The sequence below is a fragment of the Magnolia sinica genome, chromosome 3, assembly GCF_029962835.1.
Source record: "Magnolia sinica isolate HGM2019 chromosome 3, MsV1, whole genome shotgun sequence".
NCBI classification, from domain to species: domain Eukaryota; kingdom Viridiplantae; phylum Streptophyta; class Magnoliopsida; order Magnoliales; family Magnoliaceae; genus Magnolia; species Magnolia sinica.
This window is the reverse complement of record NC_080575.1, coordinates 89,236,593-89,259,660: the sequence shown is the minus strand read 5'-3', so window position 1 is coordinate 89,259,660 and position 23,068 is coordinate 89,236,593. Positions and strand designations below refer to the sequence as shown.

General features: G+C 40.6%; 1 protein-coding gene across 1 annotated transcript in view; it reads left to right on the top strand.

Annotated features, from left to right (window-relative positions):
• Nucleotides 1-744: 744 nt before the first annotated feature.
• The window catches only part of LOC131240185 (uncharacterized), a 35,610-nt gene continuing 13,286 nt past the window's right edge, over nt 745-23,068 (top strand). Inside the window, exons 1-5 of the mRNA XM_058238289.1 lie at nt 745-1,301; nt 4,281-4,380; nt 9,105-9,167; nt 9,923-10,040; nt 13,115-13,197. Coding sequence (XP_058094272.1) covers nt 1,093-1,301; nt 4,281-4,380; nt 9,105-9,167; nt 9,923-10,040; nt 13,115-13,197 — 573 coding nt within the window. The 5' untranslated portion in view covers nt 745-1,092. The remainder of the gene's footprint in view (nt 1,302-4,280; nt 4,381-9,104; nt 9,168-9,922; nt 10,041-13,114; nt 13,198-23,068) is intronic.

The following is a 23,068-nucleotide window of genomic DNA, read 5'->3' as shown; positions in this document are numbered from 1 at the left end:
CTAGAAACAAGTGTAACATAAGCTTATGCATATGGTGGACGGTTTGGATTTTACTCATGCATCAAGTGAGCCCCACATCTAATCAGTATCACCGTAATACCAGAGCACGTCCATTTAAACCATGGTTAGCTCATGGGGTTGACTTGGGTTTATTAAATTCTACCGTTTCAATGGACCCCAGTTCAAAATGGGTTTAACCCAGCCCAGCCCAGCCCTGCTCTGTTTTAACCCTTACGCCAACCGTAATACGACTAACGGATATTTACCCCAACCGATAGGCATGATTGTCAAACTAGCATTGCAGAGGGGTAATTTTGTAATTTCATGTCGAGAGATTTGCACTCCTTCGCTCATCTTCAAGCGCAGAACGCAGAGCTCCACACGTGGCACATGTGTGTCTAATACCGTGCCATTAAGGGGGTTTGTACCGTCCAGATCCGACTGGCTGTTTCATCAGTTGGGCCACACTCATGTGGGGAGAAACGAACAGAGAGTTGGGAAATTTTAACGGCCATAACTTGTGCATCCAACCACTGATGGGATTGCCTGAAGGATAGGACAGACAGTAGCCGGCCATCTAAAATGCACGCCTCAGAGTCCACACACGTGTGTATTTGAGCACGTGTGAGGAGGGCGTTTGTGTTTGGCGCTTGAAGACTGGGGGCGAATGGAAATGGCACTCGCAGTTCCACCTCCGCTGCCTTTATAACAGAATCTCTTCGAACGACGCTCTTCCCATTCCTCTTTCAGCAACCCAAGTTGCAGAGGGAGAGAGAGAGAGAGAAAATTCCCCTTTTCCTTTTCTCTTTTTGTCCTCCTCTTTTTAAAGGAGAGAGTGAAAGAAGAGCAAAGCAAACGAAGAAAAAAATCGAAGCAATCATCAATTTCATTGCCTTCTTCATTTCAATGTTTGACTAGTATAGCTAGTCTTCTCCAGAGAGCTCCCTTCAGTCTTATTCAAAGCTAAACAAAAAAATATCAAAAAGTTACCATCTTTTTCCTGTTGTTTTTCACCTTTTATGGCGCGAATTTCCAAATTAGCGGGAAACAACGGTATATTCTAAGATTCTGGGAAGTGGGTTTTGTTCTTCAATGGCTGCAAGTGCAAACCCATCTGGGAATCAAGAAGGGAACCATGGAGGGTCTGCTTTCAACGGTGTTGGTAACACCAGCAATGGGAATTCAGCTTCGGCAGCTGCGGAAAACAATACGGGAGGCACGCAGACCTTGAAACACAACCCGGGGATCTCTGTCGAATGGACCCCGGAGGAGCAGACCATCTTGGACGAGGGTCTTAGCAAGTAAGGATTTTTCTTTTTTTCCATTTTTCAAGATTTGGGTTTTTTATTTTTTTAATTTACTGCAAGGTTGTTTAAATCATGCAGGATATTGGGTTTTGTTTCTTCTGGCTTATTGGTTGAATTGCGGGTTTTTGTTGCTTATCTGCTTGGAATTTCATTTTAAGTTTGTGGATTTCTGTTTTTGGATTTGTTTGGGGTTGTTTCTGTTGTTGGGTGTGGTTCAATTGAGGGGTTTTTGTTGATTATTTGATTGGATTCTTTGATTTTGTTTTTGTTTGTTTCTTTCTTTTATCGGCTTTTGATTAGTTGGTTACCTTGTTTTTCAATCTGTTGGTAGTTTTGAGTTTGTTGTTGCAGGATCTATGCTTGAATTGTTGGCTATCTGTGATTATCTGTTTGGAATCTATCCTAGAATTAGGAAAGATATCCTACTCTGGAAGTGTATGGCAGATCAAGCGCATGCACATCCACTGTAGACGCACATGTACATGCATGCACCTGCAATCCAAATTGTCTTAATTGTGGATCCCGTTGTGGATGGAAAATGGCTCAAAAATCATATTGTTCAGATGATCATTGCCAGTAGATTTCACCCGTTAAAGCTGGATCATTGATCTCTTTTCTTTTTCAACCGTTCGTTGATGGCCACCAATTGGATTTTTAGGATCAGTGGGTTTTTGTATTCTTGGGCCATGCCCATCCTTAGTAGGGCCTCGCAATTTGGATGGTCTTGACTGATGCGCATGTGCGCTCTGCATATGGTGGATGTGTGCATGTGTGCTCCACTGTACTTTACCATACTTCACAGAAGTAAGGTATAATCCCTGTTGCGAGATTTTACCAGTTTGATTTTGATATGTTTTCTTTCAATGAGTTTTTGCATGCTCTTTTATAATTTTGGGTTTGATTCCTTCTCTTTCCTTTTTGTTTTTTACTTTTTTAGTAGAATTATTACTTGCTTTTATCTTGTTATTGCTGGATTTTTGGTCAAACTGTGGATGTAATTTGATTAATTATCATAGTTTATTATAGAACGGTGGATATATTTTCTTTTATGCTTGATGGCTGCCTAATTTAGAATTTTGCTTTTTCACCCACATATAAGGCAATGATGGTCTGATCTCACGTGACATTAGCATAATCACAAGCACGATACCTCATACAATATCCATGAAGGACTTCAATCATTGTTTCAATCATACAATACCTCATACATATTAGTACAACCATTGAGATGCACATCAGGAAAAATGCTCAAAGGTAGTTCATGTTACTTTAGTCATAATCTAAAAATTGTCCATGATGGCGTAAGTAGAGCATCGATTGGGTTTCTAGAGCACAGAACCCAACACTGTCGGGTTGTAGAAAGAAATGGATAGTTATTTAGCGATCACTTTTTTAGCTTGCGGGCGCACCGCGTACCAATTGAATAGACCAACCCATTCTTGGGCTAGTGTATCTACATGGTGGGGCCAAATGATGCATGGACAGCTTGGATGTTACACGCATATAACACTTTACACATGGGAGGCGTGTATGCTGGCTGGGCTATACACATACATGGTCTGCCAACTTAAGCTATGTCTCTTACTCTAATATCTCTTAGAGGAACTTCACCAACTTCTCCATTACCTTCGAATTGAGGGTGGGAAGCTACTATTACTTTTTCTGTAGTCCACATGGAGATGTCAATAGCCCTGTTGTCCTATCCATCAGATCTATGTTGAGCCCAAGCTGAGGCTCAACAAAATACTTGCCAAAGTGGAAAGCTGATTCATGCAGAATTAGAAAGTGGATGTGAGAAATTCATGGCCTAAACTGGGAGAAGAAAGAAATGGACAAATACTGGAAAGGCATTAGGGACCTGCTTTGACACATCCTCCAAAGGGGTGTTTGAAGCGTAAACCCCCTTTTGATACAAACCGGGTTTATTTTATGTGCATTTGGATGCTCTTGGCAAGCCCCCTTTTCACTGACTCAACAAAAACCATCCAATTAGCTTTCGTTGTGTCCACCAAGAAAGCAGGCTTGAAATCCCCTTCTTTGGAAACCCCCTTTGCACAGGTGCATCCAAACAGACCCTAGATATGTTACAGTAGGCGCTGGGGAAGTTCTAGGAGAAACTCTGCAGAAATGAATGAGTTATGTTCCAAACTTGTTTTGAAACACGTTTGTCCTGCATGTCCCACAAATTATGCTCCTCCCAATTTCTCAGGAATATCTCTTGTATCTTTCATACTGCTGGAAATCAAATAGAACCGTTTCCTCAGCATGCCTTTAAAAGTCTGTTTGAGCGTTAAAAAAAATGTGGGAAGTATCATCTTGATGGAGCTGTTTTCTTGGTAGTGTCAAACGAGCATACTTTCCCTACAGCAGCATTGGTAGAATCTAGTGTAGAATGACATTATTTGCTTGTTGCACATTTATATGTAAACCAAGAACTTTGCCATGCCTGCGTGCATGTACGAGGCAGCTCATGTACGTGGTACTACATGTCCCACTATTTAGATGCCCTGGCCCATGAATAAGGTTGGTTCACTTATCAGGTGGGTCACCCTGCCACAGTTTATAAAACGGCTTTACAGCTGAAGTAAACTTTGCTGAAGTTCTCAAGCCATTCACCTGTTTCTAACGTCATGGCCCAGCCTGATTATTGGGCAAGAACATCATGAAGATTGGACCCACCTGCCAGACGACTTCGATATTGCACCTGTTTACCATACGCCATACTGGCATATGTGCTGGTCTATAGATGGTATCTCATTTATATGCATGTGGGCTTAGAAACCTTTGTAGTGATGTTGGAATTCACAAATGCCATTATGAAATGCTCATTTGGTGGAAAATATCTATTTTTTACCATTTATGGATATTGGGCACATAATCTGTGCCTGTGTTTTTCAGTGTTTCCTTTTTACCCCCCTTTTTTTTAAAAACCAAAATGCATGCTCTTACTTGTTCATGTAATACACTTTGCAGGTTTTCTTCTGAATCGAACATTGTTCGCTATGCAAAAATTGCAATGCAGTTGCACGATAAGACAGTTCGGGATGTGGCACTGAGGTGCAGATGGATGAGCGTAAGTTCCATAACTTCCCTTTCATGCTCATCGAAGCAACGTAGGCACAGTATTTGCATTGCTGTTTTCTTGAATTACAGATAAACTGGGTTTACAAATCTTATGATGTCAAAAGTAATAGAAATTCTTGCTAGAAAAATCAACGGGATTTTTCACCAAAAAATCATCTAGGCAAGGAGTTCCGCCAACAAGAAAATTTAGGATGTACGCAAATACTTTTGTATGATTATGTTGCCAATATCGTACATGTTCAGTACTAGTATGGTATTCCTAAATGATAATAGTGGTAGTAGTGGTAATAATAATAAGAGCTTTGATAAGCTCACACCCTTGTGCAATAAAGATCATGTACATGCCATACATGTGACAGCATGGCATAATAGGTCCGGATCCAATACATCCATCAGAAAGAAACCACTACTTTGATGCCCTAGCCCAAGAATCGGGTTGATCTGCTGGTCAGGTGGGCCACAGTTTGCAAAACAGATGTACGGTGCTGAAAAACTTGGCTGAAGTTTTCTAGCCCACCCATAGGTTTCCAACATTGGGGTCCATATGCTGAGTGGACTAGATTTATTTGTGGGAAAACATGTTGAAGGTTGGACCAACCTGATGCATGGATTGGATCTCGAACTTATCTGTTATGCCGGCACGCGTGTGCCGTGGACATGAGCTTTATTGCACACACGTATGTGTTAGCAAAGCTCTAATAATAATAACCAATAAATTGAAAAAGGGAAAGAAAAAAGATTTTAAAAAGAAAAAGAAAAAATAAAAAAGTGATATAGTTACATGGTACTGCATGAATAAATTGTAAATGCAGTTTAGTAGTCTCATTTTTAGGAACTCTCGGCTATTTCAGGTTATTTGAAATATCCTAGGGGATAAATGCATCTGTATGTGTCCCAGATTTGCAGCAGCATCCATGTCTGACTTGTACAAATGCAACAATGAAAGCTTCAAGTTCCTTGAAGAAAAGTCAATAACAGAAAATTACAACAAAAACTGTCCTTCCGAGGCTCCAAGGCAATCTCTGAAAGACCTTTTATAAACCTAAAAATCCCTACAAAATCCTAGTCATTCACTCTGCTTTGTGCTAACCATTTATTCAATGAAACAAATTCTTGAACTCTTGTATGTGGCTTTGTCACTATTACCGTAGGGCATCTGAGAGCATGCTAATTGGGCATTCCATCTTATCCTCAACTGGTTCGAACCCATAGCTCGGTGGTAGAGAAGGTGTGTTTCAACATTCAGGTCTTGTGTTTGAGTGGGCTGGCTTATAAAAGAAAAGGAGGATTTTCTCGAAACCTCTATCTTTTTGTCCAATTCCATAAAACCCCTCCCTTATTGGGGACGTGGATTGCCTATGACCCCCAACCGCACAAAGTTCTTGCATGCGGAAGCCAGGTGGGGCCCACTGTGATGTTTGTGAGAAATCCACCCTGTCCATCCATTTTACCAGCTCATGTTAGGACATGAGCCCAAAAATGAGGCAGATCCAAAACTTACTTAGGCCACATGAGAGGATACAGTGGGGAGGGAAATGCCTACTGTTGAAATGCCTTATGGCCATTACTGTCCTATAAAGTTGGATTTTTTTTAAAGGAAAAAATCTATTGGCCCATTACAGACCAGTTACAGCCCTGTATTGCATAACAGTCACAACCGTTACTGTTACCTAGTGGCTGTAATGTGACCGTTTTTTAATACCATGGTGGGCACTTCACTAAGGTTTATTTGGCAATAGCAATATGGGAGGGTTTTTTATGGATTGGACCAGAACAAAACAAACCAAAAAAAAAAAAAACTCAACTAGAGGAATGACATTTGCGCCTTCTTGCTCCCCTACAACTTCTGCTTTAAAGAATACTCTTAGAACTAGAGTATTAAGAAAACGATATGCAGGCAAATTTACAAACCATTCCAATTATAGACAGGAAATACATTCTGATGTAGCTTACAGGAAAACCCTAATGGAAACAAAAATGTGAAGGAGGAGATAATTAGCCAGTTTTGGAAATTTAACTTCTTTGGAAGCCATTTATCTTCATACAATTTTTGGATAGAAGTTTGACATTTCAAATCTTTATTGCCCATTGCAACATATTTCATTGACTCCCATTTGTCATTCGTCCAAAGTAACAGTATAGTTTGTTTTATTAGACAATGGGGAAACCCTATTTGCCCCCAACGAACAAAAGGGAGGATTTTTATTTAAGGAGACAGAAAATACAGTCTTCATCAAGACACTGGATACAATTAACCAACTCAAAACCAAAGGCCCTGATACCCCGCCGGCCCTTCTTTAAGCTAATGAAAGTTCAGGTTGTGGATGCTGGTGAATGGTTATATGGAAGGAAGAAGGAAACACCTTTATTTCTTTCTTTTTGAAAGGAAACAGCTGACAAAATGTGGGGCAGCTTGATTTCTCCTTTTTTAGGCAGTTTGTGTTATTTCACTAACTTGTTCACAAGCATTTCCATCCTTTTAAGCTCTTTGAGATTTCGCAGCTATCTTTGGATATGCAGAAGCTGGAAACGATGTGGAGAATGCTAATAGGTGAATCTAGTGAATAAGAACAACTATCCTAGATGAGAGTTTGTCTGTGACTCTATTGGTGGTCTTAATTGGGTCCATCTTCGGTGAATGAGAATGTTGATCTGAGGGACTTCACACTTCACAATGGTTGGAGGATGCGACCAAAAAAATAATAATAATAATAATAATAATAATAATAAAATAATAATAATTAATAAAAAAAAAAAATCTCCCAGATTGGAAAAACACAACCGTAGATCTCGGGCTTATTTCCCATTGAACGTGTGGGACGTATTTTTTTTCTTAGTTCTCTATTTGCAGGCCATTGATCAAAAGTTAGGATCTTCCAATCTGCAAGGTTTTGGGGAAGTTCCCCATGCACAACAGGTCTGAATCATGGCCTCTGCATGTATGAAACATGCACCTCAGCAAACTACACATTTGTTGAGGTTCAGTACCCTATAATTCCTCTTCTTTTGAACTTCTAACCTATAATGCCATCAATGGCCTTCATAGACTAGCCTTCATCCTCCCGAACACTTGTCTGCTTTGTTTAAGTGCTTAAGGAGTCAGTAGATCGCCTGTTCATCCACTGTTCCTTCTCCCATGTGGTTTTGTCAGGGATTCTCCGATCTGCTAGCAGTGTTTGAGTGATGCCAGGTCCGGTGGACGTTTTGTTTCAAGCTTAGCATCATGGAGGGGGAGATTTGGTTGGAGCTTCAAGATAGAGGATAGCGGTGTTAGATGTTTTTGGGTCTATATGGCTGCAGAGGAATAATCGTTGTTTCCGTAATCTTAGGGGTTGCTAGATTGGTGTGTAGGGTTGCGTTGTAGATCAAGGAGTGGGCTCCCTGTGGGTCTTGTGCTGTTTTGTTTGTTTTTCTCTATGTTGTTTGTTTTCTTTTCTTTTGGCTGTTGGCCCTAATAAATGTTGCTTCAACAACCCCCCCCCCCCCGGGAAAAAAGGAAAAAGAAAAAGAGGCAACTGATATGTCAATATCAACTACCTGCTAACATCAAGCTCGGCACTTGCCAAATAAATGTGGCGGAAGTGTACACATACATTTTTCTGAAGGCTAAGTAGTATACGCATTTAAAATTGGAAAACACTTCTACGTCGCGGCTCAACATACCCAAAAAAATAAATTTAAAAAATAAAAAATAAAAAAATGTAACACATATAACATATTATTATGTGGGTGCTTGTTCCTTAACTCAGTCCTCACAGATGTTACTTGAGCGGCTGCTTTCAGCACTTCTCGTTGACCGAGCACAAGCAAATAATGATTTTCTTCTATCTCTAACCCCCATGCTTACCCTCTAATTCCACTTGAAGCATCTCATCTACATGTTCAAAACTAGGATTTTTGCTGAACTCCATATGCGCCCATCCACTCCCGGCCATGTGTGAGATGTCTGAGTAATGTATCAGGTATTCAGGTGGCTTCACCATGCATAAAACCTACACAAAACTCTTGCTGGTGTAGACTCATCATGAGGGCCAGATGCGTACATTGGGTGCAGATTTTCAGTATGTTTTCTAAGCCGTCTATGGGACGTGCCCCACCTGATGAGTTGACTGGATCTTACTGCATTGAACTTTTCCCCAAGTTCCACTCACATTTCAAATTGCGCTGCAGGGTTGCTCCCAATCCCTCTCCCAAGCTGTTTATATTTGCTAACATTTTGAACAGATGCTTCTTCACTCTCACTTTCGAGTATGTTACTGCTTCCCTGCATGCTTCTTGCAACTATGGATTCATGCATGTTGCTGTACGTAAATGTGTGTTGCCAGGTGCATGTGGGGGATTGGTGTAGCTCAAAACTAATCCTCACTACCCTTCAAATTTCTGGGGCATTGAAAAAATCTCCGGTGTTCTCATCAGAAGGGAAATACTGTTGAGGATCAACTCCTGTCTTGCATTCCATATAAGGATTGCTGCAGTCCTAGTTTGTTTGAACTCATGTGGTGATTCCAATGATTTTATGAACTTAGTACCAGGTGGAGTCCTAAAGGATTTAAAATCCACACTACTATTCCTGCAGTTTCTATTCACATGTTTGCGCTTCTGGCTGTGGAAAATCTGTTACTTGACTAGTGTTGATGTTGTTATTAAGTTAATGCAGAATAAAGAAAAAAATCTATTTCAACTGACCTCATTTGGTTTCATTTCGCTTTATAGAAAAAGGAAAGTGGAAAGAGAAGGAAAGATGAACATATGGCTAGGAAAAACAAGGAGAAAAAGGTATGCTCTTACTCATATATCCCGCATGTTGGCATCATAGTAGTTGGCAGTCAAGGCATCTCTCTGCATGTACATATACATAAGCATATATATATCTACACACGTGACAAATGATCCATTGCTCGTAGTTGTAAAAGGGACACATGGACAGTCCAATCAATTAATTCACTGTTCAGTTAGTCCTGCTTCCTCTTCATGGGCTGTGAAGCAATAATCACATTGATCGGGTGAGTCTAAACATCAAACCAATAGCCTATAAAATGGACATGCAGTGATTGTTTATGAAAAAAAAAAAAAGTCCAATCAACAATTAGAACCCGATACTGTCCATTTTGGTGGGAGCCACCATAAGTTTCTGGACCCAAACCTTAAGAAAGGCATCCAATTTTTTGGATGCACAGATGGTCTGATTGGTGTTATTTTCTCATGGTAATCCCGGATCTGTGGTCTAGACCTCATCAAATGTCCATTTCAAACGACTGGACTGTGCCCATCTTTCCATCAACTAAAAGCAATATTACTTTTATTGCTCTTGGAGAACTGGAAATTTTTTTTCTAGATATAGATATCATTGTTATTAGTTTAACACATGAAGGTTGTTCGCCTCTTGATGGTATTTTAGAGGAACTCACCAATCTGTTTCTAGGTAACCAGATTGACAGTGCCCTTTCTATTTTTTTATTTCCTTTTGAATGCCTTCTCTCTTGAATTCACTTTGTGGATGCTTGACAAAGGCTCTGCCTTCTGGTTCTTAGGAAAAAGTTTTGGATCCTTCCGCAAAACCATCGACACACATGGTAGCACGGCCCAATGTCCCTCCATATGCTCTCCCAATGCCCCCTATGGACAACGATGATGGCATTTCATTTAAAGGTTTGCTACAACTTTTCCTTCTTCTTTTTTTTGAATTATTTCTTAGTGGTTTCAAGTTTGCTCTTTACTATGCTTTTGTCTCTCTGTTCAAAACCATTGGCTGGGGATTTATTCTAGTTATAGAATTATCTGAGTGGTTTGTTGGGTATCGATGGTAGTTGGCAAATTGTCTGAGGATGGAATAGAATTCAAATTATCTCTTAGTGAAGTGCATGAATTGACGCAGTACTACTCTATTCAAACTATCAAGCTTACATTATGTATTAGCTTGGGCAACATACCAAGATAATTTGGTTTCTTAATATCCGAAAAGGGCATCATATGTACTGACATTCAGGGTCTGTTTGGTAAACTGAATAAAAAAGGTCTGAAATTAATATAAGTATTGGATCCATTGTGTACTGAATTTTAAGTATTGATAAGTGTTGGAATGCCTGTATGGTAAACTGTCTAAAAAAAATCCCGAACACTGAAGTTTAGTACTGAATCCAAAACAAAAAAAAATAAAAAATTGTTTGGTAAAAATGTCTGAAACTTGGTAATTTTACCAAATTGCCCCTAATTTGGGCCCATACCCTAACAAGATCTGAAAAAACGAATTGATAGGGTGGATTTCACACAAACATCACGGTGGGCGCCACCTAGTTGTCGTCCTTCCAAAGCTAGAGTAGATTAGGTGTTACTAGAGTAACATCGAACCATGGGGCCCACCTTGTTGTATGTGCTGTATATCCACACGGTCTATCCATTTTTCTGGATCATTTTAGGATGTGGTCACAAAAATGCAAAAGATCCTGATCTTAAGTAGACCACCCCACAGGGATTGAATTCTCACCATTAAAAACTTTTTGGGGGCAACAAAAGTTTTGGATCAAGCTAATATTTGTTTGTTCCCTTCATCCAAGTCTATGTGACCTTATTAACAAATTGGATGGCAAATAAACATTATGGTGGGCCCTACGATGTTTTTAATGGTGGTTGGTCAATGACCATTGTTTCCTGTGGTGTGGTCCACTTGAGATTTGGATTTGCTTTGTTTTTTGTCCCATGCCCTAAAATCAGCTAGAAAAACTGATGGACGATGTGGATATAAAATATATTTATCAAAGTGGGCCCCATGGTCACGACAACACCCACTATCATCTAACCTGGGTAACACCTAATTTGCTCCTGCACAAAGCGGAAGGACATGGATTTCCTAGGATAGCCTCTCGTAAGAAGTTCTGCGACGGGAGGGTGGCGCCCAACATGATATTTGTGAGAAATCCACCCCATCCATACACTTTTCCATATCATTTTAGGACATGGGACAAAAAATGAGGCAGATCCAAAACTCATGTGGGCCACACGACAGGAAACAATGAGGATTGAACATAACACCATTGAAACATTTGTAAGGCCACCAAAAGTTTTGGATCAAGCTAATATTTTTGTGCTTTCAGTTCATCCCGGTAGGAATGACCTTATGAATGGTATGAATGGCATATAAACATCGCACTGGACCCCAGGGAGGTTTTAACGATAGGCATTTCCCACCCACTATTTCCCATCCTACGGTCCACTTGCATTTTGGATATGACTCATTTTTTGTCTCATGTCCTAAAATGATCTGGCAAAACAGAAGGGTAGGGTAGATTTCTCACAAACATCACGTTGGGCCCCACCTGCGTGCAAAGCTGAATCGGGTTGCCTAACCATAACACAGCACCTTTGCGGGTGCCATGTTGATGTAATGAAGTTCTGTGGGCCCCACCATGATGTATGTGTTAGATCCATACCGTTCATACATTTGTCATCCTATTTTAGGTCATAAGCCCAAAAATGTGGCTGACCCAAAGCTAAAGTGGACCACACCCCAGAAACCAGTGGAGATTGAGCACTTACAATTAAAAACTTCTTGGGGGCCACGAAAGTTTTGGATCAAGCTGATATTTGTGTTTTCCCTTCATCCAGGTCTGTGTGACCTTATGAACAGGTTTGATGCCAAGGAAACATCATGGTGGGCCCTAGGAAGGTTTCAATAGTGGGTGTCATTGTCCCCACAACTTTCTATGGTGTGGTCCACTTGAGCTTTGGGTTTGCCTCAATTTTTTGCTCATGCCCTAAAATGATGTGGCAAAATGGATGGACATGGTGGATATAACACATACATCATGATGGGCGCAAAGAACTTTGCCATGTCCACATAACAACTATACAATTAGCCCTAAAAGCTTTCACCAAAAGTTACTTCAAAAAGGGCAGAGTTGTCATTTAGAAAAAATGTTTTAACTTAAAATCACTTACTGCATTCCATCAAAATCACTTAACGTTTTTTGCGCATACACCACCCCTGAATTAATTCCGTGATTAATTTTCATTAAGGACTTTTTTATAAGTGTGTTAAACAAACACCCAAAATAGCATATTAAGTGGCTGAAATCTGATTTTAAGATTTCAGTGGCATATTAAGTGGTAAACAAACAGCCCATCAAACTGAGGTTAATTCAGTTAGGCAGAAGGATTGAGGAATTTGAAAAAAGAAACAGGAAAATTAAGGGGAAAAGGAATAAAGTTGTGTTTTGTTTTTGGGGTGGAGCACCTAAATCCCAAAGCTCATGACTTTATTATATATAAAAATACTAAACAAAATAAACTTTTGGAATATTTTTCATATTTCTGCTATTAGTAATTTTCAATTGTTTCAAAAAAAAAAAAAAAAAACTGGCATAATTTTGCAGTTCTTAAGAAATGATTGTGTAGGTTAGTGTGGCATTAAAAGGGATAGTTAGATTTTGTACTGCCCAAAAAGATCTGATCAGTTTCTCAAAAAGCTCACAGAGCTCCATGAAGTACTTGAATATCTCAATGATATTTAGAGAGAGAGACTGTTACCTTAAGAAAAAAATATATGAGTTTTCAGTCAACTCTCTTTTGGGTCTTCATTACATGCAGGTTCCCTTCTTTTTTTTTGGGTAAACCTTACACGCACGTGATTGTAACCAGTGTAGTTTTGCACCTTCTAAAATTGACAGGATCACTGGCAATACTTCCTGTCGAAATCACTGATATATTTTTGCATTCACTGCTTGCAGCGATTGGAGGTGCAACAGGACAGCTGCTAGAGCAAAATGCACAGGTCTTCAATCAAATATCTGCGAATTTCACAGCGTATCAGGTAAGAGCAATCAATAACATTGATTTCTTTCTCCATTGCTGATCGAATTTCAGTTTTTTTTTTTTTATAAAAAAAAATTATTTTAAAGCTACTAGCAATTGATTGCTCATGAAAAATACCTGGCAATTGAACTTCAAGCTAATGTATGTTGGAAGAGTACTATTTCTTTTAAGGAAGTTAACACTACCCATTTTTAGATCCTATGCTATGTTGCTAGAATCCTATTCAGATAACATGGCTTTCAATCACGACAACTGATCATTTGGTGAAATTCTCGAACTAAGTTGGCTGCGTAAATTACCCGCGGGTTGACCCGACCCATTGCCGAAGGTACTCTTAGTACACTGACAATCTGACATATCCATCTAAATGTATCAGAATGCATGTGATCGGATTGCACAATCTCCTTTATATTAATCCCAATGGCCCCCACCTGTCCATATATGGTTGTCAGGGATCCTATACACTTTTTTTTTAGAGAGAGAGAGAACAGCAATTTATTAAGAAGGTGTGCCAAGCGCGCAAAAGAATACGACCAAACTACAAAGCAAGGAAAGAGGAGAGGTCTACAGATGAAACATCCTTCATACAAGAGGCCCAACTCATTAAAATCATCTTAATCTCCCTAATAGCCTCCTGAATTGAAGGGTTTTTGTTTTGAAATACCCTCCCGTTTCGGTTTCACCAAAAAACCCCCAAAAACAAAACAAAACAAAACAAGCCTCTGAAGGATCTTGCCTGCTTTCCCCACTCCCCCTTGGTGCCCCACCCACATAAGATCCACAACCAAACTCGGTGTGACTCAGCATAGGAACAATGAATGAAGAGGTGGTTGATCGATTTTGCCACTTCCATGCACATGAGACAAATGTTGGGAAGAATAAGAGATCTTCTTTGTAAATTTTCAATAGTAAGGACTTGCTTTTTACCAACTAACCACCTAAATGCTGCCGCCCGAGGAGGAGCACCATAGTACCAACAATGGTACGGGGATGAGAGATTACGAGCTGATTTGTGCATTAGCCAGTAAAAAGATCTGACCGAAAACTGGCCCGACCTATGGCCGACCCATATCAAGGAGTCTTCTTCATCAACCATAGGAGTTTTGTCCTTCAAGAGACCAAGGAGCCCCCTTCTCTACAATCTCGTCATTTGACAAATTCCTCCTATAAGGAGGGGACCAAACAACCGCACCACTGCAAATGGAGTAGCAATCCTTCACCAAGACTTCTTTATTTGAGGCAAGACGAACTGAGGCAAGGAAGGAGTGAGAGAGGGGCTGGTCTTCACACCATGGTTCGTCAAGGAGAAAGAAATACCTTTGCAAAACCAATGTTCCATTGAAGACACTGTCTTCCACAATCCAGACACTTGGCATAAGGAAGAACTTTTCACTCTCCCCGTACTTGGAGCTATCTCCCTCCAAAGTTTTCCTTCTTCTGAACCAAGTCTCCAAAACCATTTCCCTAAAAGAGTTGAATTCATTGATTCTAATTCCTTAATTCCCACTCCACTTTCCGCAATCGGTTTACAAACATCTTTCAAATTGATGAGTTAAAACTTCTTTTTGACTTCTCAACCTTGCCACAAGAAATCCTGTCTTAACTTTTCCAATCTATCAAGAACCAACTTCAGGCATTTGAATAGAGACATGAAATATACTGGCATGTTAGAGAAGGCGGCATTGATGAGCATTAATCTAACTCCCAAAGATAAATCTCTCCTCTTCTAGCTGGATGCCTTCTTTTCAATTCTCTTAATCACCTTGTCCTAAAGGTGCCTGGTTGGTTTCCCAGTGCACAAAGGCAAACCGAGGTAAGACAAAAGGAACGACCCAGTTTTGCATCCAAACACCTCCCCCAATCTTGATAGCTCCTCCTTGCTCACTCGAAAGCCAAGCATTTCGCTTTTAGTGATATTAATTTTAAGGCCCTAAGCTGCTTCAAAACATACAATAACTTTCTAAAGATTATCCACCACTTCCATGTCCACATTGCAAAATACGATAGTGTCATCTACATGTTGGAGATGGCTTATTTGAATTCCCCCATCTATAACCTCAAAGCCTTTAATTAAGCCGACAACCTCTCCTTTGTGGAGGAATCTACTAAGGGTCTCCCCAACCACCACAAACAAGTAGGGGGAAAGCTGGTCGCCTTGACGAATGCCGCTAGAAGCTTTGAAATGCCCCTCTGGAGAACCATTGATAAGAATAGAGAAGGAAGCCGATTGAACATAGGCTCGCTTCCAACCTCTCCATTTGTGCCCACAAACCTAACTCGTGAAGCATGTAGTCAAGGAAATCCCAAATGACGTGGTCGTAGGTTTTTTCAATATCAAGCTTGCACAAACTACCCCACTTTTCCTGCATTTGTTTCTCGAGTCAATGCACCCATGTGCTATCAAAGTGCAATCTAATATTTGTCTTCCCATGACAAAAGCTCCTTGATTCTTAGAATATGTATCGCACCCTTGGTATACAAATACGTATCGGTTATCGCATGGGATATATCGTTTGTATCGCATAGTTTATCGCACTTTTTGGGAAACATGGGGAAACATTGGGAAAATGGTTGAATTTTTTAATGAAACTTTGGGGATTGTTAAAAAGGCCCTTAATACACACTTTTAAATCATAAAGTTTCAAAAAAGAAGTGTACATAATAGATTTCCTTTGTATAGGGTCCTAAGCTATGCGTTGTCCAATTGAACTAAGACAACTATATTCAGTATGAACCCCGTCCATCTGTTTTTCCATATCATTTCAGGACATTATCCAAAAAATAAAACAGATCCAATAATTAGGTAGACCATACCATAGGAAACAATGGTGATTGACCATTAATGGGCCACAAAAGTTTTGGATCAAGCTAATAGTAGTTTTTTCTCTTCATTCAAACCATAAATTTATCTGGTAAAATGGATGGACGGAGTGGATAAAATACATGAATTATAGTGCGCCCACAAAGTTTACAAAGTACACTGCTCACTAGGGGATCCACTTCCCACCATACTGGGGGTGGGGCGCTGATCGTACGCAGATTTCCTGCCAAGTTCCTTCACTTAAAGCCTAGGTGGGGCCCACTGTGATGTTTATAAGAAATCCACCTCGTCCATTCATTTTTTGAGATCATTTTATCACTTGAGAGCAAAAATGAGCAGGATCCAAGACTACAGTGGGCCACACTAAAGGAAAAGGTGGGTAGGAAAATTCCTTACCGTTGAAACCTCCCTAGGTCGACAGTGATGTTAACATGCCATCCATACCGTTCATAACATTATTCCTACATGGATGAATTGAAAATACAAATATTAGACTAATTCAAAACTTATGTGGCCCCACGAATATTTCAAGTGTAGATGTTCAATCCTCACATTTTTGGCACACTTGAGTATTAGATCCTACTCATTTTTTATTTCATGTCCTAAAATGATCTCACAAAACGGATGGATGGAGTGGATTCCTCACAAACATCGATGATAGGCCCCACTAAGGTTTCAAGCGCAGGAAGGCTTTGGTAGGAAATCCTAGTACTGTGCTGACACTCCTCGGCGCAAGTTGTACAAATATTTCAAAGTTACATGGCCCCACAATAATGTTTTTATTATATCTACACCGTTCATGCATTTGGAGAGATCATTTTAGATCATGAACCCAAAAATGAGTCATATCCAAAGCTCAAGTGGACCACACCACAAATAGTAGTGGGGGACTGATTCTCACCATTAATATATTTGAAGGGCCCACCATAATGTTTATTTTCCATCCAATCTGTTAATTAGGTCACACGGACCTGGATGAAGAGGAAAAATAAATATCATATTATCCAAACTTCCGCGACCCCCAAAAGGGTTTCAATCGTAGACGTTCAATCTACCACTGCTGTTTGCATTGTGGTCCAATTGATCTTTGGATCTGTCTTATTTTTCGGCTCAAGCCTTAAGAAGAGCTCGCCAAATGGACGAACAGTCTGGATATAACACATAGCTTATGATGGGACCCACAGAACTTGGTGACGTCAACACACAGCTAGGTGGTGTGCGCAGTACTGGATTTTGATAAAAAAAAAAAAAAGGGTGGGGTTGCGGATTGGCTACTGACGGGTTGAGTAGCTACTGAATTTACGTTACCAAGTTTCGTGGGCCCCACCATGATGTATGTTTTGTATCCACACCGTCCATCCATTTGGAGAGAACATTTTATGCCATGAACCTAAGAATGACTAAGATTCAAAGCTCCAATGGACCCCACCACAGAAAGCGGTAGAGAGAGTGACGCCCACCATTAAAAACTTCCGAGGGCCACAAAAGTTTTCGATTAAGCTGATATATATTTTTTTCCCTTTTATAATATCTTTTTTAACTTATTAACAGGTTGGATCTCAAATAAACATCACGGTGGACCTTAGGAAGGTTTCAACGGTGGATGTCACTTTCTCCACTGTTTTCTGTAGTGGGGTCCATTACAGATTTTTTTCTGCCTCGTTATTTGACTCATGTCCTAAAATGATATCTCCAAATGAATGGACCGTGTGGATATAACACATTCATCATGGTGGGACCCACGTAACTTGGTGACGTCACTTCAGTAGCGATCTCGCGACTTAACCTGTCAGTAGCTAATCCGCGTCAAAAAAAAAGGCTTGAACGACCTTTACTTTTTAAGCAGAGAGGGTTCCGGAAGCTGGAACCCAAAAATTTCTCCCAAATCGGCGAAGATGTCTCAGGATTTCTCTCCAAAATCGGAGATTTTATTTGTGGAAACCTAGGAATGATGCTTCAATTCGAATGGCCCGCCAAATGGAAGCTTCCGATCATGGCGATCTCTTCTACAGGTACCGAAATCCACCCTCTAATTTTTTTTCCCAATTTTTTCGGATGATGACATCCGATATCGTCAAAATATCGTGCGATATCGACGATATATCACAAACTACCCCACTTTTCCTGCATTTGTTTCTCGAGTCAATGCACCCATGTGCTATCAAAGTGCAATCTAATATTTGTCTTCCCATGACAAAAGCTCCTTGATTCTTAGAAATAATCTCGCTCAACACGCTTTGAAATCAGATCGCCAACACTTTGGCTAGAATTTAATACGGGCTTCCAATCAAATTTATGGGTCTAAAATCTTCGATTAGCTTTGCACCTAATTTGGGAACAAGGGCAATGAAAGTTGCACCTAGCTCATTAGATAGACGACTCCGCTCGTACAACTTGGAAATAAAGTTCATAACATCCGATTTCACAGTTCCCAGTAAGACTTGAAAAACTTCATTAGAACCTTTCAAGTCTGACGCCTTATCCCCGCTCATCAAGTCCAAAGTTGCTTTAACTTCTTCCGCTAAGATAGGAGATTCAAGAGATCTAGCTGCCTCGTCCAATAGTTTCGGGAACTCCAAGCTATCCAACCGCGGCCGATTCTACGCAGCCGAACATAAGAGATTCTTATTAAAAGACACAATCGCCTCACAAATGACCTCCTTGTTTGAGGAATAAGAGCCATTCACCACTAGATCAGTAATGTGGTTTCCCCGAGCTCTGGCACTTGTTATACTATGAAAATACTAAGTTTTTTTTGTCCCCCTCTTTGAGCCATAGCACTCTTGATCGCTACCTCCACCGAATCTCTTCTTCTTTAATGCGAGTAGCATACTTAGAGGATAACAAATCTCCTCTTGTGGCTTCAATAGAAGTTGCCCATATTCCTCCTTGATGTCAAGATTGTTAATCTCGTTCAAAATCACATCAAACTCCGCCTCCCTACCGTCAAGCACTTCTTTCTTCCAAATCTTATTTCTCCTTTAACAGCTTAAGCTTATTTGACAAGTGAAAACTTGCATAACCAACGACTTGACAGGATCCCCACCACTCCTCAAGTTGGTAGCAGAAAGCTTCAACCTCCATCCAGGCAAGCTCAAATCTAAAAAGTGTATGGCTCTAATCATCAAGAGAGGCCTCAAGATCAATGTGGTGGTGATCAAAAGTGGGTTTGGATAGGCCCCATTGAACCACGAGCAGGAACTTTTCCAACCAAGCTAAGGAGACTAAGAACCTATCCAACATGGGGAGAGTTGGCATTTCCTAACCATTTGACCACGTGAACTTTGCACCCCCCAATGGAAAATCCACCAGCTCATGTTTAGCCACCCAAGCAAAGAAGTTCTTCATGACATGGGATTGAATGGTATATTTGATTTTGAATAAGGATGAAGGTTCATGATCATCATAAATGGACAGGTGGGAACCGTTGGTACAGAATATCCTGTGCACTAGTCCAAACATGCAATTCGGGTCTAATACAAAACTCAAAAAATTTAAGACTAGTTAAAATTGAGTCATTAATTTGAGTTTTTCTAGTTATATCAGCAGGCACGTCTATGTCATACCCTTGTTATATAGATTATCGCTATAAATTAAATAGATCACCACTGGAAATTGTTTTAGCATCCTTCAAGGAAAAATGTGGGGATGATCTGTAATAGGAGCAACCTAACCCAAGCTTTCAATGGCTAAAGACCATCCAACCATTCATCTTCTCCTCCTAAGAACAAGCATAGTATTTAGCTGATCTCAGAGAAAATGCTAGATGAACGGAGGAAAGTACACATGGTACCTATTTATAAGACTAAAGGAGACATCCAAAGTTGCACTAACTATCGTGGGAATTAAATGTATAAACCATACTATGAAACTTTGGGAAAGAATAGTTGAGCAAAGACAAAGGCATGAGATGAACGTATCTGAAAATTAGTTTGGTTTCATGTTAGGGAGGTCTACCATTGAAGTTATTTTCCTAAGACAATTGATGGGGAAATACAAGGAGAAGAGGAAGGATCTCCACATGGCAGAGAGTCAAGCTCGGTGGGGTTTGCGTGTGTGTGTGTGTGTGTGTTGGGGGGGGCGGGGGGCGGGTAGGCTTGGGTGATATTTGAAGCTTCAGCGGCATGTGCTTCCCTCTCGTTTAGTCATCCCACATGCGGGTTAGACTTATTTCAAGCCTGGTTAGAAATGCCTACTTCGTTATTCTTCTCTACGGACAAGTGCATCCCATGGAAAGTCAGCAGAAGGCATTGGAGCGCGAATCCTAGCAGCATTTGAACCTGTGGGTGACGATGGCCTCCGAGTCAGTGAATGGGGTTCTCTCTTATTCATTTGATGAGATGTCTTCGACAATCTTGGATACTAAATTAGGTGTTGTTGACGAAGTGCAGGAGTTGGCAGTGGTCCACAATAATGGAGAAGTGGAGACAATAGAAGCTTAGTCATCTCTCCTCTTCATATTGCAATTGTTAGTCCTAATTAGTGTTCGAAATATCGGTTATCTCACCCTTGGGATACAGATACGTATCGGTTATCGCCAGTGTTCGAAATATTGGTATCGCACAATGTATCGCACCCTTGGGATACAGATACGTATCGGTTATTGCACAGGATATATCGTTTGTATCGCATAGTTTATCACACTTTTTGGGAAACATGGGGAAACATTGGGGAAATGGTTGAATTTTTTAATGAAACTTTGGGGATTGTTAAAAAGGCCCTGAATACACACTTTTAAATCATAATATCTCAAAAAAAGATGCACATAATAAATTTCCTTTGTATAGGGTCCTAAGCTATGCGATGTTCAACTGAACTAACGCAACTATATTTAAATTGAATGCATGATATTTATAATTATATCATAGTCATGTATGAAAACACAACTAATTCATTGAAAAGGAAAAGAAGAACTAAATAAGTAAAATTTGAGAAATATACATATCAATGATGGGGACTAGTTGTGGTCTAGACCCACATAGAGTTGCGCGGTGGCTCATAATCATCATTTCCATCTCGACGGGGCTGGGCATAGTACTGCTGATCCACAAATCGACAATATTGTGCCCAAGTCATAGTAGAGTGGTACCAGTTAAGATACTCCCTGACATAACACTGGTACTCATCCTCTCCGAACTGAATCAATACACCCATCCGTGGGTACTGCGTAATCGTCACAGTCTGTAACTGATATGGATCTGGGAATGGCACATATGAAACTCCTTCGTATCCATATTGTTGGCCATATCCATATTGCTGCTCATATCCCTGCCCATATGCAGAAGTGAACTCCTAACCATGGTTGAAAAACGATGTGCCGTAACTGTTGGAGTCACTCGTCACATATCCACTAGGTCCATATCCATGTCCATACTGCAGTACAGAACTGGAACTACTCTCCTGTATTTGTGTTCCAGATTCATGTTGTGGCCTGTAACTCGAGCTCTCCTCCCTTGTTCGTGATCCAAATCTAGAACCACCTCGCCTGCCACGAACGCTTGTGTCCCTCATGCATTTTGCCAACAGCTCAAAATATGAAAGTTTACGAGTCTGCTTTTTCTGCAGTAGCTTTTGACGCATGTATGTCTTATTGTAAACAAGACGGGGTCGTGGTTCTCCTGGATGAGAACCATGGTCAGGGTCCTGTGTGGAATGATCGAAATTCTCCTCCTCGGTAAAAGGGCTAAGAGGCCTCTTATCCTGATTCCCACCCGCGTCGCAACCATCCCCGTTGCCGCCACCATCATCATCATCATCATTATCCTTATTGTCATCAGAGTCATCATCACCCTTATCGCCGCCATCATCATCATTGGACTCATTTCCCGCATCACTCTCTGACTCAGTCTTGGTGTCAGACAATGCTTCCCCGTCACATGTCCCGTGTGATAATGACTGCCTCGGGCTGCCCTCTGAACTCCTCGTCAATGGGTCGAATGCCTCATCAGGAGACCTCTGCTGCTCCACATGTGTGTCAACATCAATCCCTTGTGTCTCTGCTTCTGCCGCAATATGTGGCTCTGGTCGCCCATCCGAGGTATCTAAGTCATCCGACCTAACCCACTAGTAAACTGGGTCATCCTCTGCATCCTCAGCATATGTATGTTATTCGACTGTCATCAGGTCTAGTGGGTCTTTCTGCACTTTTCTTCTTCCTTCCAAACGAAGCAGCGTCTCTCGTAACTTCATATTGTAGTGACAATACACTAGCTTCTGAAGCCTCTTATACCCTATTCTATTACGTTTATTTATATGCATGAGGGAAAATGTACTCCAATTCCTTTCACAGGGTGACGAGGACACCGTCTGTGCAAGCACACGGACAGCCAGTCGTCGTAAAACCTCGCAGCCTCACAGTTAGTCCCATACATGGACCACCATTCGCCTGCATATCATAAGATTCTTTAATTATCCTAGATTTTTCAAAATAATATAGAAGTTTACTACAGTGACTCATATGCCATCATGGCGTTCCTTGACTTCACCGCAGGGTGACACCCAAACATTCTAACCGCGTCGCGGAATTTAACAGTCGGTTGATGGTATATAGCAACCAGAATAAGTATTTAATGATTGAGATGAAGATAAGGAGAATGTAAGTGAACATATTTACCTCACTACCAAAGGTGCCTTTCCCCGGATAGTCGGGGAATAAATGATCGTACACCTCATGTACAACCCTCTTTAATGAATTATCTTCAAGAGGTTCTGGCTATAGTGGTATTTGGGATTCAGGAAATACGCTAAAAACCAACATATACACATCAGTACAACCCTCGTTTATTATTGCATATGGAAAAAAAATCCATATAGGTACTTACCAGCCTGATGTAGTGGGTGAGAAAGAGTCATTTCCCAACGGTCATCTATTATTGCATGCACCCACTTATATGCATTGGGAGCTTTAACCATGATGGCTTCTTTCATCAGCTGTATAGACGGATACAGCGACCCATCAACGGATTTGTCTCATTGTCCACCATCCTCAACACCACATAAATGGGCTCTAGAATACCCACAACACCATGCACTTTATCCCAAAATGAAT